General features: G+C 42.2%; 1 protein-coding gene across 1 annotated transcript in view; it reads right to left on the reverse strand.

The window, feature by feature from the left end:
* Nucleotides 1-18,688, reverse strand: part of PDIA5 (protein disulfide isomerase family A, member 5) — a 90,307-nt gene that overhangs the window by 59,768 nt on the left and 11,851 nt on the right. Inside the window, exons 4-7 of the mRNA XM_009996222.1 lie at nt 9,759-9,842; nt 8,967-9,012; nt 2,743-2,835; nt 1,412-1,472 (exon numbers count right to left, since the gene is read on the reverse strand). Of these exons, the coding sequence (XP_009994524.1) occupies nt 1,412-1,472; nt 2,743-2,835; nt 8,967-9,012; nt 9,759-9,842 (284 nt within the window). The remainder of the gene's footprint in view (nt 1-1,411; nt 1,473-2,742; nt 2,836-8,966; nt 9,013-9,758; nt 9,843-18,688) is intronic.

The raw sequence follows: 18,688 nt of genomic DNA on the forward strand, positions 1-18,688 counted from the left end.
AGCGGTTCAAAGAGAACAAAGGGTTAGATAAGACACACTTCAGGAAGAGACTCAGTTGTGGAAAACAATTATTCACGATGCAGGTAAGCTGTGAAAGCACTCTGCAGCTGAACTCTGCCTGAAGGGGCGATTTCCTGGCAGAGCAGCCCTGTCACCTCCTGCTGATGCAAAGGTGTCTGGCAGCCACTGGGAACAACCAGGCACCACTCTAAGCCACGCAGGACCATCCTGCTGCAGAGTCTGAAGGAACAGAGCTGCAAATAATTTAATTCAAGGAAAAAACGTTGCCTAAGCGATGCGTCAAACTACGTCTTTGGCCATTCTAGTCAACTTGGCAGTACTCTGATGAGACTAAAAAGGTAGAATGGCATTTGAGGCAGTAATTACAAGAGAAAATACACTGGGAAACACCAGATAACGCTGCCATATGACACAGTTTTAAAGAAAATCAGCCAGCAAATTGACAGTGGTGCATAACATCAATTTCTCTATCAGGGCAGTGCTGGGAAGTTTTCTAGCTTAGCTCACACATTCTTTCCTTTTTCATGGCTCCCTGTTTTCCAGCTGAGCAACAAGTCCAGTGGAACACCATGCCCTTTTGAAGAGCTGGAAAGCCTCTCACACAACCAGTCCCCAGGAAACACAAAAAAAGTAACTGTAAATCTGCAAAATTAATGAACAAGCATCCAATGCAATGACAAGATAGCAGCAATACAAGGTCAAGGTCGAAAAAGAAATGCAGTCACTCCAATGTGCTCTTCTATTTCCTTCCTCTCCCCGTCCCATGAAATGCCACTTGTGTTCAAGCTACTTCTGCCACTGTAGGTAGGAACACCCAGGGCACCTCTTGAATCGAGTAGGAAAGCTGTTCCTGGCTCCTGACCGCTGCACAGTTCCCTCTGCCTGCAGTACAGGAAGAACATTTGTGTTTTTTCAACCCCCCGGTCTCCTCCCGAGATCTGCTTGTGTGGAACCAGCTTGTCTTATGCTATGACCCAAACTACAGAAGTAAATCAAGTGCAATACAGTTTGTATTTACAGCTCCATACAGGCCAGAGGGCTAGGCACTCTCAGACAGATGTATAAGCACTTATGTCCTCAGCATACAGTGTTTTTGTCCTGTACAACACAAAACTAGAAAGGACAATGTGTAAAGAAATTACAGAAAACAGCTGCTTAAAAGAACAATGAGCAAGAGTCATCATCACAAGAGAAAGAGGCAAGACTAGGATACAAGTGACAAACAACAAGGGAAAAACTGGGGACAAACAGGAAGAGCTACGCAAGGAGTCAAATAATAAAGATGGGACAAGATGGTATTAGTGAAGCACAGGTGAGACTTCTACTCAGACTTGAATATCTCTCAGTGGAGAAGAGAGAAAGAGGTGACAGGATGTGCTGGGTTACTTACATGGGGCATAGAACATCATCAGAAGGGGTTTGTCCTCCTTCTTTAGAAGCCTTCTCAATTCCTAGTGAATGAACCAGAGAACATAAAAACAGATCTATACCCAAGGACACCTCTTATTATTTGTGTTACAACTTTAAAAAAATTAATATATGTACTCATAGAATACAGCCTTATTATCTGAGGGAAGAAGGGTCACCTCTCCTAACACACAAGACTTTGCTTTCTTCTTCTTGCTCAAGTTTAACTTGAAAGAAGATGGCAAAATTTATTATAGATTTGAGTAACTGCTAAATATCATACATCAGTAGCTTCACTGTGAGACATGGAAATTTCACGGTTTGGTTTATTCTTGCTGCAGAATCTCTGACTGGAAACTTTTCTTCCCTGACCCAACCAAAAAGCCATACTCTAATTCAAAAAGTCATACTCAATAATAAATAAACCAAGTTCAGCTTCCACACTGTGAAGCCTTGTCAGATCTATAAGAAGCCATGAGAATATATTTTTCAGTACCAGCAGGACAGAGAAACCAGATTAAATTTTCAAATTGAATGCAACCCTTGGAAGGCCTTTAATAGAGTACAGAGGGTGAACATTAAAAATTAATCTTCCTACAAAAACTGAATGTCAAAATAACAGTTTCTAATATTAAAAATGAAAGCCAGAAAATTGAAAAGGCCCTTTACAAAATACCAGCTAGAGTCCAATCAATTAAAGTTTAAAAAAATCTATAGACTACAAAACTAATACAGAAGACCAAGCTGATTATATCACAAAGAATATAATAGGTAGCTCTGTGGTGACACTGGTTTTTTAAGGTAGTTTCATCATATTTGCTGCTTTCCCACCTGTCTCCAAGAGGACAGTTACTGTACAAGGTTTATTCCCTCAAGATCTGGATCCTGTTCCTTCCTGCTCCAGACTTCCTGAGACGACATCAGGCAGAGGAGGGAACCCAAGGTTTAACAAACACCTGCAGTTGTAAGAGCAGCTCTTTACCTCCTACTCACACCCTGCAGTGACTGCATCTTGCAAGCTGCTGCACTTTCCTGAGGCAAACAGGTCTCTTCTGCCACACCATCCACAATGCTTTGATACTTGCCATGTTGCTGGTAGACTAGTATCATGAACACATTCAGGGGAGCAGAAGGTGGGGAAGCAGGAGACTTTACTCTATAGTTACCACAATCCATAAACTTTGTGAAGTCACTTAAAACAGTCTGGTTGCTTTAAGCTTCCCTTTCAATGAAAAGAAACAATGTGGCTTCATTAAGACTTAAACATACACACTCTCCCCACATATTTATAAAATATCTCTCCAGCTTATGTACCTTTTCACTGTCAACGTGCACAACATCTTTGGCTTCAGGATCCTCCTCCCACAGTGGAGCACCTTCTGGATCCTTGAGAAAGGCCACAATAGACTGGAATAAACAGAGAAAAAAAAGCTTTTAAAGGAAAATTAATGGAAACCATGGAAACCCAATCTCAAAACCATGCTGTCATGCAAACCTCATCCAATTAGTGCCTTTATTTTTCTGCTCATATACTCCTCTGCTCTAATGCAGACGAACACAAATCTCCTGTTGCAGAAGCAAGTGATGCACTGGTGTTTACCTTCCACATAACTGGTATCCCAACTTAGCAGTTCCCATTTTCACTGTAAAACTGGAGAAAAGAGTGTGTAAGACACAAGTGTGTTAGGCACAGACCTAAGTGTTAAGGAGCCTTCAGACAGCTTTTTCAATGGTACTAGATCTGCAACACTTCCACAGCTACTCTCTGCCTTAGCAGGAAAGATTTCCCTTTATGCAGAGGTCAGCTTCCCATGCCCTTCACCATATCGGAATAACCTCTGAATCCAATAGGTCTAAGTTGGAGGCCACACTGATACTCACTGTGAGCAAAAGCAATGAACTCCACACTTAAAGATCAAACTGCTTATTTGGTCAAAGGAAGAATAATCCACCCATATTTCCCCCTACGATCCATCTACCTAGAAACAGCCCTCAATGGATTTTCAAGTAGGCAAGTAAGAAGCAAATGTGAAAAGAGAAGTGGGAAATAGGAGAGCCTGTGGTTCTGCAGCTTCCATATTCAGCAAGCTGAGAACACACATATACATACTTTGTAACTACTTTACCTGACTGATATGCAGACAACAATCTGTTTCAGCAGACCACAGATTTTTCTTTATCATAAGGAAATATTCTCTAATAGTTCTTATTTCAGCCTGAGGGAAACACCAGCCTTTCAAAGTCAATGAGACACTCTCCATGGATTCCAGCAGAGTTGCACTGCCCCCCATTTCTGGCTACACAGGGAAGCACAGGCTTGATCACTATTATCTTCAGATGTCTGTGCTTGAGGAAACAAAATACTTGGTATTCTGTGTTCATTCAACACTCAGATTGTCCTAATTTCTTTCTCTGTGGCACTGGTTGAAGGTATGTGTCCACTCCCAGGCAGGATCTCTGCCACACCAGTGACACAGTGAGGTCTCTGATGAGCTCCCTTCAACATGAGTGGATGATGCTGCCACAGCATGTACTGAACTTACCTCGAGTTGGAGCAAAGAAAAGCTTCACTGAAGCCTTTTTCAATTCATGGGCTATTTTGCTAAGGCAGGTCATGACTGAAAAACAGAGCTGAGTATATCCCAATATATGTCAAGAGCACACATCTAAAAGCCTAGGTTTGTACTTCACCTTCTCAAAAGCAGGTTAGCAGCACATCTGGTGATATGCCACAGAAACAGCCTTAGAGACACTTTTGCCACCTCTCTGCCTTTGGTAGGGCTGCTCTGGTACAACATCCCAACAGCTTAGCAGATAGTGGAACTCAACTCACTTTCCTGCATCTCAGTTGGTGCTGCAAGGCTCAGGAGGATTCAGAGCTTATGGCAGGATCCATTTATTGCATTTGTGTTTCTGTCTACTTGCACAGCTAACACTGAAGAGATTTTGTCTTATCAAAAGCAGCAGCACATATTAGTCACTAGACAGCACGTAAGGCATTTAAAGTACACAGTAACAAGACATAAGGGGTGAGGCAGTAGTTTTGGGACAACAAACACTTAAAGGAGAACAAATTTGTTTAAAGATGACATTAGCAGAGAAAAAGATAGCTAGGAAAAAAAAATAAATAAACAAAATCAGGCAATTTATAATGGAGTTTAAGTTGTAAAAAAATCAAAAATCAAAGGCATTAGCATGCCAAATGATGCCCTAAGAAGATTTAATAATATATGGGGAAAGGAGAGAAGAGGACAAAACAGCAGAGATGTTCTACATTTAGGAAAGCTACATCGAGTTCTGCTCGCTCTCAGTCTGTGCAGACCCCAACACTGAAGAGAGGAGAGAGGGGTCAACATTTTAAATGGCTAATGAGCACAATTGATTCTGCCAGTTTCAAGAATTTCTGTGTGCCAAGTTCAGTCATGCAGAAACAGATGTGGTTAGAGGATGGGGAATTAAAGAGATTTAATTCATCGAGACTCTCCCTCTCAGCCAAGACAGAAAAAATTAGATGTGTAATGTCTTCTGGCAGCAGCAGAGAGTATGTTGCCTTCCACTCATTACTCTATGCACTGAAGAGAACTTCCTGTGTGCCTTTAAATATGAAAGAAAGCCCCAAACAAACCATAGCACTTTCTAATCACAGAAAAACAGTGGTCCACAGGCTGCTAGGTTAGGTATCAGAGCACAGCCCACACTGAAGAATCAGCTGCGCTCTTGTCCTGCCATGATGTGGCAAGGACCTACTTCGACCCTGCTGCACCAACAGAGCCACACTGAGCTGTAACCCACTGCTCAAACCCTTGTCACAGCTTTGATTCTTAAACACTAATTAAGCAGAATACAGGACACAGCTTCATCCAGCCTATGCTGCTAAATTCAGCAAATTTGCTATCCCCTCATCCAGGTCATTGATGAAGATATTGAACAAAGCTGGGCCCAGTACTAACTCCTGGGGAACACCATTAGTCAGTCCATTTCCTTGGCTAGTACTGAGCAGATTTGTACTTTAATAAGTTTTCTCCATTTTAGAAGGAGAGTTAAACTCCCCCTGTACTTCATCCTCCAGAAAAGACTTCATCATCTAATAAACTCAGTCTGGAAACTGGCTTTAGGGCACTATTGAGGATTAGGACATGGCATAGTTAAAGCAACATATATTGAACAAAGCTGGGCCCAGTCCTAACTCCTGGGGAACACCATTAGTCAGTCCATTTCCTTGGCTAGTACTGAGCAGATTTGTACTTTAATAAGTTTTCTCCATTTTAGAAGGAGAGTTAAACTCCCCCTGTACTTCATCCTCCAGAAAAGACTTCATCATCTAATAAACTCAGTCTGGAAACTGGCTTTAGGGCACTATTGAGGATTAGGACATGGCATAGTTAAAGCAACATATGAACAGACATATCAGCTAAGATCAAAGACTGATCTAAGCTTAGGTCTCCAACAGTAGCTGACTTACAGATACAGACTAAATTCTTGTACAAAAAGTAGTTAAGTTTTTGGACTCTGCACCAGTTGTTTTATTTGGACCCTGTGATTGTTAACTGTCAATGGATCTATCCTTTATGACTATCTAAAACTTTTTTTAAGATTCCTAAATTCTTGGCTTTCATAACATGCAGCTAGTTACAGGTTCCACAACTTCTTTTTTAACATTGCATTTATTTGTTTCAGATCAGCTGTTCCAAAATGCCAATGTTTGCACCCAAGTTTGGAGAAAAAAAATAGGTAATCATTCCTTTTTTCAAGGTACTCACAATTACACAATATCTATCATAATCTCCTTCAGTTGTCCTTTTTTCTAAGCCCAGGATTCTTCACATAAATATCCAGGCCTCTGTGCCTCTGATCATCCTCAGTGCCCTTTGCAGAACTTCTACAACTTGCACTTGATGGGGCAACCAGAATCACATACAAGACACGAGACAAGGGAACCCAACGGTGGGATAAAATTTTCTCTTCCATTCTCTGTTCCTTTTCTAAACTTTTAACATTTAAATACTGTTAAGCACAGGGCCAATATTTTCAAGTCAACTATTGTCCTGACTGGCAATTCAAAACCCATTACAATAGTCTACATTACTCCAGCATAGTTGGAGCTGTGTCCTTTCCTTCACTCTCATGTTCATTACATTGCAAGTTCCTATTTTCACATTGACAAGCCACTTGGCATTGTGAGAACCTAAGCTATCTGCAAAGAGCTGGAAATATTTTTAACTATTCCTAATAATTTTACATCACTATGCTTTGTTATCTTACAGTCCACCTCCCTTGACCAGATATCCCAGACAGCTCAGGTCCTAGCACAAGTCTCAACAGCAGGAGGTTCTAACTGCTTACTAACTTCCCCCCACTGTGAGCATTGAGCTCTCCTTTATTCCTCATTTTTCTAACAGGAAATCCACATGGGCATCTCTGCTAATTACATAAGGATTTAGTTACTTCAAGAAATGAAAAGCTTTTCTTAAAAACCCAAGTACACTATCAGCTGGCTCAGCCACATCTATGAAATTGCCGATTACTTCAGAAGAATCATTTTACAGTTCTTCAGAGCTGTGTCTATCATTCTCCAAAATGTCATACATGCATTAATATGACTGCTGGATGCCTGGAAAGAAGATCTGAGTTTTATTGCCACAAGCTTGCTGAATGATGTGAAACAAATCCTCTAATCTCCCTGTTCTTCGGTGTATCCACCTGTATGTAAAATGGGTATGAAACCCTACATGATTGTGTTGCTCTGCTGCTGCTCATTGTTTGTAATGTACTGGGAGATTCCTGACAAACACAGCTGAGAGAAAGAAAGGCCACTGCCTCAACAGAAGAAAATAGGGAGAAGTGGAATAGAGGGAGAAAAACAGAAAATATTCTGGCAGCTATGAGCAGCAGAACAAGTAAACACTCAGCTGACTTCCTTGACCACTGCACAGCTCTGATGCCCTGTACAACCTGTAAATCGCTAAGCAGCTGGTTTCACAGGGGCAGCTCAGTAAAGACTAGAACTCCTAGAGGGAGGGAGCTTCAAAATATCTCTTCAACCCACACTACAATTGCACATCCCTGTTCATAGGATGCTGGTTCCTTCACCCATGCAGGCAGAGCAAGAAGGAAGGGGGAAACGCTCATCATAAAACAGCAACTGAAGGAATAAATTGTATGGTTCCTGTTGTGTTGTGATTGCTTCTCAGCCCCATACTCCTTGGGGCTCTGTGGGTGCTTTCCAGTTGATCTGATCTGTAAGGAAGACTTACAGACTAATTCCTGCTTGCAGGACTTCATGAAGGGCAGAAAAGACATTTAATGCAGTGTTCAAACCACCCAATCTGGGCAATTAACAAGTCTCCCTCACCCTACCACCCCACCAAGAGAGAAAAAAAATTCACCAGGTGCATTTCCTAAGTACAGAAGGAGCCTCAGACACTTGCTGATGAGGCAGGGTATCCAACAATGCTCTTTCTAATGCCAGTCAAGATTTCTACTGTAGGAGATAGGAAGATATACAGTCCTACTCTCCCCATCTCAGGCAAATCCTGCGTGCCAACCCCAAGTGCAGGCTGCATGGAACTTTGGCTGTAAAAGGAAAGCCCAGAGTTAGCACACTTAGAAATGGCTACTCTGAGAGACTCAGGTTCACACAGCATCTCTCACAGGCTTTCCTCCATCCCTGGCCAAACCTCTGAATAAGCCAGAAAGGGGAAGTAAATGTAATTATTTCAGCCTGGGGTGGCGTCATCAAGCCTCCACAAGACCAACGATCATGCAGAGCTGGGTTTGCTGGAGGAGGAAGAGAAATGGGAAGTGGACATCATAGCTGGGCAGAAGAAATTTCTGGAAGCCAAGTCATCACAGGGCTGCAGCCTCATGTGAGGATACTCACAGTGCTTCACCAGGGCTTTGCAGAGGAAGGCTGCATGCTTTTGGCCTGCTTACTGTGCTTTTAGTCCACCATTTCCACAGTCACCTCCATGTTCATTTCCCATTTCATGTCCTCTTCCTTCCATTGCCTTCACAGAATGTTTCTGTTGCTTTGTGTCAAGGTGTGCAGGAGAAGGAAGGTGGTTTTACCCCTGCTCAACTCAGGGCACATTCATAGCAACTGTGGTTCCATAATCCAGTGAAAAACAAGGCCACTCTGCTCTCCTTTAAAGTTTATAAACACACAACCTAAAAACCTCAGAGAACTCCTTATTAAAATGCTGTATCAGCTCATACTTTTAGTTACATTGCCACTAATAGCTCCTTGTAATGAAAACAAGAGAATCTCTATTTATTGCCAGCCTGCAATCTAACTTACAATTTACATCACAGTTCAACATGGGTTCAATCTTTTTAATAACACACAGTTTTCCTGGATCTGTGGTTGATAGACACACTCACAAAAACCTTTAGGTCATTCTGACAGCTGTTTATAAAGATTAACCCCCTCCCTCTCATGCCTTCAGCATGAAAAAGTACCAACACCTGTATTTAATCCACAAATGTCTCCCCTATATCTAGGAGAACTAAAAGAATAATAATAAAATATTTAAATTTACCTTCAATGTGACCGCTCTGTTATATTCAGTATGAAATGCACCATCCCTGTTGAACAAGGAGTGGGGAATAGCGTTAACTTACAATAAGGCTGCTGGAAATCATATAGCTGCTCTCCCTCACTTCTCACTAACCAGAATAAAATTATCCCATTGAAGCCAGAGAATGAAGCAGAATTTACAGTACAGAAATTAAAGGGGGGGAGGAAAGTAAGGAAAAAAGAAAGGCGCATAACAGAGTGTAAAGCAAACAGGTTTACATTAAATAATTTCCTCCCTGACACTTTAACAAGAATATTTACTAAGGCATTATCTTTGGAGATGCAGATGCAGCTGCCTGGTGTCTCTTACACTTAAGAGCACTCCCACTCCCATTATTTCCAGGAAGAAAATCTCTTGCTGTCTCACTACACTTGTCTTTCTCCACTTACTTTATGAAGTACTACCGCGAGTCAGAAAAACAAGCAGGAGGGTGAAGTGACTTGCCCGAAGCACATGCCAACATAAGTAAGGGAGTCCAAATCTCAGGCATCAGCCCTGTGCACTGGGTAGTTTTAGTCCATTTGGCTCCCAATTAACTAAATGGACTCCCAGGCCCTGCTCATGCTCTTGGTGTACTCTGTTTAACAGTAGAATAAACTTAACCCAACTTCTGTCAAAACACATGCCTGTAAACTGAAGAAACAGAAATCGATTTCACAAGTTTTCATACTGCAGCAGTACAGAGCTGCAAGAACTAATGGTCCTAACAGGGGCATCAACAGTAAGAACCACAAATCCCAGACCAACACTCACTTATAATGGAGCAATTCCACTCCTTTCTCCTTTGAATTAGGATTTACTTTCATCTTCTTGCATAATTTTCGGCTTTCAGTATCACTGCAAAAAACACATATCGGAAGAAAAATGGTTACCAGAAAGGAAATCAAACACATTCACTGCTGAAAACTCATTGCTATGCTTCCTCATCAGCAATTAGTTGCAACTAACAGTAATTTGGAAGCTGCTCAGCTAAGTTTGTGGAACAAATATTGTGGAAAGTGGCATTAGCCAATTTAATTTCTCCGTTTGCGTTGTCAGAACACAGTGAACTGTGTTAAAATGACATTCCAAAGCCAGGCCCTAACCAATGGTAAAGGAGATCATTCTGGCATGTCCAAGGACTCAGCAGATTTTCTGCCTGTGGGATTAACACTAAATTTAGGAAGTCAAGTTTACAAGAGGACCAAGCTACTCTTAGGGCAATGGTAAAAAAGCACTGTTTGTGAAAATATTCAAAGAGAAAATATGTGGCAGAAGATAAATCAGAACTAAAAAGAAACATCTTCATGGTATCTCCAAGCCCAGATCCCAAGTGGCTAGCCTTAAAAATGTCCTGCAGAAACCAGATTTTGAAGCCCCAAGTCCAGCAACCCCATTTACTCTAGGTATGAGAAATGTGTCCTGGGGCCACATTTGCCAAGTGGAGGAAAGGACCACAGCTCCTGAAGGAGGCATCATGTAACAGCACACAGACTTGCTGGAGGTGGTTTTCACAGTGAATGAAACACTTTCAGCACTGTATTAGGGTGAGCTGAAGAAGAGAGAAGGGTCATGGGAGGAAAATTCATATACATTCTCTTAGGTGGGCAGATAAGTGGTCTGCATGGTTTAGCTGCTGTCCTAAACAATGCAGAAGTGAAGCTATAAGGATTCTTCAAGATGAAGTGAACATGAAGTCAGTCCAAGACCTGGAGAGGAGAGTGAAACAACACAACTACAAAGAAAAGAGGATGATTCACATTGACAAGACTATTCTTTGCATTGACAAACAGCTAGATTAAAAAACTTGGAAGCTTGTTTCCAGAGGACAAGTTGTACCTTTTATGCAGATAAAACAATTTAGAAAATGAAAACACTGAAAACCCATCAAGTTTAAACTGATTACAGCCACATTAGAGACCCTGAGATGCAAGGGTGGCAAGAGCCCCACCAAATTAGGTGCTGCTGCTCCCAGTGTTCTCCAGCTGCCTTCCTGCAAACATGAGGAACAACAAACAGTAAGTTTGCAGTGTGCTGCAGATGAGAGTCTGCCTTTGTGGAAATTCTCTAAATGCTTATTGGAGATGGAGATGAGGAGGGGGTGCTACAGACACATGCATCAAAATCAGATTATTATCCTGAAGACAGAAACGAGCATTTTAAGAAACTAGCAATGCATGCAGCTACCTCACCGGAAAGGAGCACCTGTAATCCAAATTGTATAGAAACACGTTCATCTGAAGAGCCTTACTGAAATCATGCTGGTTCAGCATTTTCAGACCATATCTAAAGCTAGTTATTTTAACCCAGAAATGATTTCTTTGCTTCTCTGAGAGACTGGAGATCTGAGCCTGAGAACACAGTCATTTTCATGTTCTCTGCTGCACTTTTGTCTTCCCCAGACTGCAGTGGAAGGTGGAGCTAAAACATGTCATCTGCTCATTGAATAACATGGACATTTCTCCCTGTAACAAAACTAGATTACAAAACAAACAGCCTGGATTTGGATTGTTGCTGAGAAGGTGGTTTGCACCGAAAGTCTGCAGCAACATCAAACCCAGCGTCCAGAAACATCCTGTCTTCTCTCACCTGCAGTCCTCCAAATGTGCCATGGGCTAAACCTCAGCAATTCCAAGGTCAGGGAATCTCAGGAGGAGGTACAAGTTCCAGCATCCTCCCATCTTACTCTATACAGACCTAGAGGCATGAGCCCTTGTGGGCTAAAGTCAGCCCATTCTACAGTCAACATTTGTAAGCGTTCTTCCAGACACTCCCAAATGTTTCCAGGATATACATGTATTTGTGGTCATCTCAGCCCTGCCAAGACAAATATTCGATGGTTGACACGAACAACTGTAATGCTGAAACCTACCTCCAACAACAGGGTCTGTCAAACCCCACCATGTGCAGATGATTGTTCTGGCATTAGTAGAGGATCAAAACAGGTCTCAAGACAATTCAGTTGCCAGTCCTGCCACCAATCTGGTGCAATTGTAATTGCTCTTTGTGTCTCATTTGGAGATCCAGGTACTCATCTTAGGCAAGTTCTGCAAGATTTATACTTAAAAAAGGCTACAAAATGTTACTACTGAGTTGTACCCATGAGGAAGCAGCTAACAACTCCTACCACAACTCCTATCAATTAATCTTCTGTTTGCATGAGTTTCTATTAAAAAAAAAAAAAAAAGATAGATAACAACAGCTGTTCCACTGGAAGGGAACAGAATCTAAGGCTGCCATGTTTTTGGGATTGCTCCATTTGTAGAGATTCACATAGCTGCTTGAATGTACATTCATTATCACAGTAAAAAAAAAGTAGCAGTTTGCTCCAGTATGTCATTTAATGGGAGGATTCTCTGCATTGGGAGTTTAGTCTGTTTATGCAAGCTATGTGCACTGATGCAAGGGGTGGAAGAGGAGCAAATTCCCAGAATAAGAATTGTCTAAATATGTATTTTTTTCATGCATCATTGCAGATTTTTGCACGTGCCAGACCCACCAACTCTAACTATTCTTTGAAAAAAAGTAGACTATGAGATGTATAGAAACAGAAGAGATGGACCTGTTCTGCTTTTCCTTCTTCTTCTTCCACTTACAGCCAGACAAAAATACCCTGTGAAGAGCAACCTGCTCTTGTATCACTTGGTAATGACCATTATCCTTAATAAGAGTAAACATCAACACAGATGCAGTTTTTGCTCTGAGATTTGTCTCTTGAATTGCAGCCAACAGCCTCTCTCTGACAATGAGCTCCTCAACTCTCACATGGGAGAGGGTAATTAGAACTCTAGTTCTTGCAATTTAATTATACCCCTTGAAGAGGCAGTGTAAGAGTTTGTTAGAAAGACCAGAAGAGGAAAAAAAAAAAAAAAAAAGAAAAGAAAAAGAAGGAAAAAACACAAGAAAAACCCAAAACATAAAAAGCCACAAACCACCCCACAAAATCAGCACTCTACCACCCAGACCAAGACACTCCAGACAAGGCACCAGGCTGAGGAAACACTTATTTGAAGATGAGGTCAGTAATGTGCCCCAGCAGCCATCCTTGACGGCCTTGTGCTATTTCTATCCAGAGCAATTTGAACCCTTGCAGGTCCCTGTGCTACTGCTGAAGTGACCGCTGCTTTGTCTGCAGGCAGTCCTACAAAACATCACGCTTTGTCTCTGTGGAAAATCATCCAAAACTTCAACCTGTTTGAAATACCATAAAGGACCTAACCAGCAGCTGCCTCTGTGGTATTAAGGCCAAACCTCACATGGCATGATGGCACAGCTTCCTTCCACTCTTACACGCCACTCCCTCTTCCCATGAAACCATATGAAAACGCTCCTTTGCTGGAGAAGTGAAAGCAAAATGTGGCTTGTTAAAAAGAAATTATAAAATGCCAGATCCAAGTTGACCTAAGTAAGCAAGAAGTCTAAATAACAACAAAGACTGTGTGCACCCCAGGAATACTTCACCCCTTTCCATTTACATCCCTGCTTCCTCTACTGAGAGATAAGATGGAGCTGGCAGGAAGCCTGACAGTAGTGCTCCCTGTAAACCTCTTGTGGTCCCTTGCCAGTATTAGCATACATGAATAATCAGTTTCCACAGGCTGCCAGCTGTTACCAGGGGCAGGAGGTGGGTGAGGGGCTTACAAAGGAGATCTGACCTCCTTTGGTTCACCACCACCAAAGCCAGACCTGGATGCTCTGCCTGTGCAGGTCTGTCCACAAAGCAACCGTAAGTTCGTGGCCATAAGGACAGAGAAGTAGTGAGAGATACCAATGGCAGTCCCCAGTGGCAGAAGCAACCCAGGGAAAGGCCTTTGCAGCAATGTGGCAAAGTAATTTGGAGAGAGAAAGAACAAAAGACAAAGCTAGATGGGAGGAACACAAAATAAAACCCAGGAGTTTGGCCACACGAAGTATATATTGGCATCTAAATAAAGAACAAGTCCAAGCTGGATGGATCCTGAGTTAAGAGAGGTAGATGCACTGCCTGGATGTGGCAGTGAAAAACACCCTCCTTGGGGCAAATTTAAATATTGTCCTGCTAGGTCCTGAAAGCAGCAAGATAAGACCAAACATCCTCAGCATCTTCCTCTCTCACAAGCACAAATAAGATTGTCCACAGCTCCCTAATTAGTTCCCTTATCACGTAATGTTGCCCACTGGCTTCTCATCAAGAAGAGAAAACAGCCCTACAACCACATCAGCCTCTGGGGAGGAAGGATCTGGGATGACTGTCAAATCCCGTCTTACAAAGTGACAAAAATGCCATCCAAAAAAAGTTTACAGTTCCAGCTGCCAATGTAATAGCAGCATATGCATGCACTGTGTGGCCACCCCACTTCAATTCTACAGTGCTGGCATCTACTAACACTTTGTGACAAGGACTGGATCCAGCTTTCTTTTTCATCTGTATCTACAGTGTTTCCAGGCACAAGGGAAGTGATTAATAAAAACACTGACAACAACACTTTAAATAACCAGGTCAGTAAATCTGTCTGCACAAAAACTCTCTCAGTCCTCTATCAGCATATCACGTAACCACATGTGAACCACAGACCTCACAATCTGTAAACAGAGTTTATCTCTTCTATCTGTACGTCTCTCCATCTGAAAGATGGGTTGGAACTAGATGATCTTTAAGGTCCCTTCCAACCCGAACCATTCTATGAAATAGAGCCGAACAACCCACATAAGTTATGCTTCAGCAGACCCTTATATCACAGTTGCACCTGTAGACCCCAGCATGGTGGAGGCTGTGCTGTATCAGTGGCTGCACAGACACTATCATTGTCCCAACAGCTGGAAGAGATGAGACTGAGCAGGTAAGGGGGAGAACCAGGCTCTGAAAGCAGGGTGATAAGGCAGAGCAGAAGCAGGGCTGCCTGCAAAACAAGCCTCCCAACATTGGGAAAAAAGCTGTGGGAAGTACCAGAGTCAAAGCTGTTGTTCCGTTACCCGTACATTCTCTCATTATTCTCTCTGTTGTTTAACTGCTTTCATTCTTTTATGTTATGGTAAAGACCATCATACAGGGAACAACTCCAGTTATAACTTCAGGGAAGCGCTACTGCAAATCCAGACCAGCCCCCAGAAGTGAATTATAAAACAGGGTTTCCCAGCCCAATGTGCAGCCTCTGCAATGCCCTCTGGCTACCTTCCAGAGAATACCCTCTCCAGACAACAGACTGATGAACATCCTGAGAAACCATGGAGTTGACATCCTGCCAAACAACTAATTGAGTTTGTGACCCAAAAAAGCAGCAAAAGGGGTGCCAGTGCCAGAAATTGCCTCAATCCACCCAAAAATAAAAAACACATTTTCACTTGCAAGTCTAATCTGAAAGAGGAAGTCATTAACAGTCAGTTGTAGTTAGATGTGCTCATATGAGCTTTCCAAATAAAAAAAAATGCAATTCATTAGCCATTATTGCTGACAATACAGGATTTTGACTACGCTCCTTCCAGTCATCAATCCCACCCTCCAACAAGGAGTCTGTGATCCATTTACACTACAGCAGCTTGCATACTCTGCTGACCAACCGACAACAGACTGACTCCCTGCATTGCCTCTCCATCATCCTCGCTCCTCCCACCCAGCCTGGGGTGGCAGCTGGCACAGCTACTGCTGCTGATGGTATGTCACATTTGTAAGGCTCCTCATACTCTCTAATGATCTCTGCTCTTTCTGCATCACTCTTGAGACAGACCTGAAATCAGAGAAGGAAAATAAATAAATAATAATAATTTAAAAATAAATAAAAATCATTTCTCAAACCATCAGCCCCTAGCTTCCAGGAGCACTTCTCCAAAGGGCTGTGCTAAGCAGCTGCTGGAGGATAATGGCTTACAGCTACTTGAACAGAAAGCCCATCCACAGCTCTCTGTGCAGACACCTGGATCCTACACTCCTGAGTGGGGTTTAAGAACCTGCAGTTGCCAAAATAGAAACAGGACCCAGAAGAGACAGACGCAGGAGTTATCAACACAGGAAGCTTAAAACACAAGATGTGTCTTTGAAAACAAAGCAACATTTTGCCATTGTTTCCTGATGGAAACTATCTTATAAAAGAAATAACAATAGCAACAGTTTTCCATAGCACAGGACAAATGAGCCACTCAAACAACATGACGTGAAAAGCCTGAATCTCTTAAGGGATGGAGGAGCAAGAAAACCAAAAACAGAAAACTGATGCTGATGGAAAAAATGAAACATTAGGATTAGTAAATTGACAGGAGATTCTCATCTCAATTTAGGGCCTGATTTCCCATCTAGAATGCAGCAAAAAGCCTCCCTGTGACCCACGAGGCAATTGCAGCCTTCTGCTCCAAACACTCCCTTGGAACGTGCCAGGAATGCAAAGAGAATAATCCATGTGTTGCGGAGACCCAGCACCACTCATCACCCAATACAAATGACTCTCTGTACGCATAGGTCAATTAAAGACACCAATAATCTATAGGAATGAGATTAAAAAGAAGTATTTTCTGAAAATTAAAACCCATGAGATTAATTCTCACTGCAAGCAAGAGCGAGCCAAAGAGCAGAAAGAAACTCAAGACAAAAAGGTAACAGGTATCGTTAAGCAAAGGCAACTAAGGGAAAAAATTATAAGCTCCAACCCTACAGAAAGTCAGGAAGTTATAACAAACAGTATTTTCCATGGAAATATGAATTACGAAGAGGCACTTGGCAACCCACGTACCTGCACAGAAATAAGGTGAATATATGCACAGGAGTCTCCAAAGGCTTTGCAGGAACTTCTAGAAACGCCAAACACTCAAACTCTCTTTGCAAAGCAGCAGCATCCTCATCAGACTCATCCAGATCTCCTCTAACTCACACCACCTGGTACAAGGGAACACTGTCCTAACCTGGGACACAAGTCAACTACCAATCTGTCTTTGAGTTCACACTCATCTAAGGTCCCCTTGAAGGCAGGTTTTGAATGTATCACTCACGGGCACACAGACATTACAGCCCCACTGCACTATTTCATTTCCCCAGTGCCTGCTTTATGACCTTTAGCTGCATTAGGGGCCTGGAGAAGATATTAGAGGATGTTTTAAATGAAGTATTGAATGCAGGAAAATGGACGCAACTTTACATTAAATCTTAGCTCACTTACTCTTCATTGCAGTCTGAAAAGCAGCAATGTTGAAGATTCATAGTTAATGAGCAATTCCAGGCAAACCACAGTGAATGCACACAGTTAAGATGAAACTGAGACACGAGTCCAGGCTCATACACCCAAGCACTACAGTGGATTTCAGTTAAATGCTCTGTATTAATGCAATACACCAAATTAAATGAGCTTATGTTAGGAATGAGAGTGAGCTTAATGAAGGAATTTATTTTTTTCCCAGACTAGCACAGCACTTCCTCCATGGTCACTCTTACAGGAAAATAAAAAGGCTTTAATGTGAATTAGCATTAACCACCCAGACAGGTTACGATAGAGACAGGAGGAAGGCACCTGGCTTACCTCCTCTGGACCAGATAAAAATGGAGCCCCTGCTACCACCCCCAGGCTGGCACCCAATATCACCTGCCATCCACTCCTGAGCTGCTGCTGCCCTTCACCTTCAAGGCAGCTGTAGAAACAGGCAGAAATCCCAAACACTGCAAGCCTACTTGGATGGAAGAGGGTAGCATCAGTGCAAGACACAGCACTCCGTTCTTTCTCTTTTCTCTCTCCATTACATCTCGTCATTTTGATTCGCAATTTCAAAGCTTTTCATCAGCTTTAAAATTCAACTACAGGGAAGGAAGATGAGTAGACTTATTCTCTTAAATAAATCCTACTTCTGATCTGCTTTATAGAAGTGAAGGCAAAAAGTAAAGAGCAAAATGACACTTAATGCCATCTGTACCAGTGGCCTTATATCTGAAATTTCTCCCTACTATTTCAAGGCATTAATCAAATTCACTGATGATTTTGTGTCTAGGTAAAACTTTTCTGTATCAAAGCATTAGAAAATTAGAAATTTGGGAAGGAAGATTTAGATAAAAGGTGGATAAATATTGAAACTGGGGAAAATCCCAGAGAACACAACTCTTCATTAGATTAGGCTCCCTCCTGAACCAGTCCATGTTTAGATGCACAGTCTTGAAAGGGCTGCTTCACCAGCCAAGTTATGGCCTTACCTTTATGCTAAGCATCATGTGATTGCAACAATAACGAGTAATTATTTGGGATGGAGACTACAAGAACAATGCACAGGACACACAAAAGTGACTACTAGCATGACACACAAAAGCAGAACAAGTGGGGCTAAAACCAGCCAAAAATTAGTCAGGCATTTTAACCAGATGGCACTTCCTCTTCCTAGCAGACTAATGTGCTAAAGCCAAGCACACATGTACTGTGGCAGCAGATGGAAATCACACAGTTTTGTTTATGTTTAGGACATAGAGTAAAAAGGAACCATGCAAGCTTCAGCAGGGAATAATTACTCAGAGCCAAAGAAATAGGTGCTTTTTTGAAAATATCAGGTCACAACTGGGCAGGGGTTGTAGTCAACTCAAGACAATTCAGCAACAGGAAAAACCAGGAACATTCACTTAATCACATTCCGGACGGAAAGAGATAGTTTAAACCTCTTCTGCCACTTCCCCAAAACTGCACCTGACCACAATTCACGTTATAACCTACCAAACGTTTCCTCTTCCCTTCAACAAAGCCATTTTACTTCCTCCCCCCCCCCCC

The sequence above is a fragment of the Chaetura pelagica genome, unplaced genomic scaffold (genome assembly GCF_000747805.2).
Source record: "Chaetura pelagica isolate M959 unplaced genomic scaffold, ChaPel_1.0 scaffold3, whole genome shotgun sequence".
Taxonomy (NCBI): domain Eukaryota; kingdom Metazoa; phylum Chordata; class Aves; order Apodiformes; family Apodidae; genus Chaetura; species Chaetura pelagica.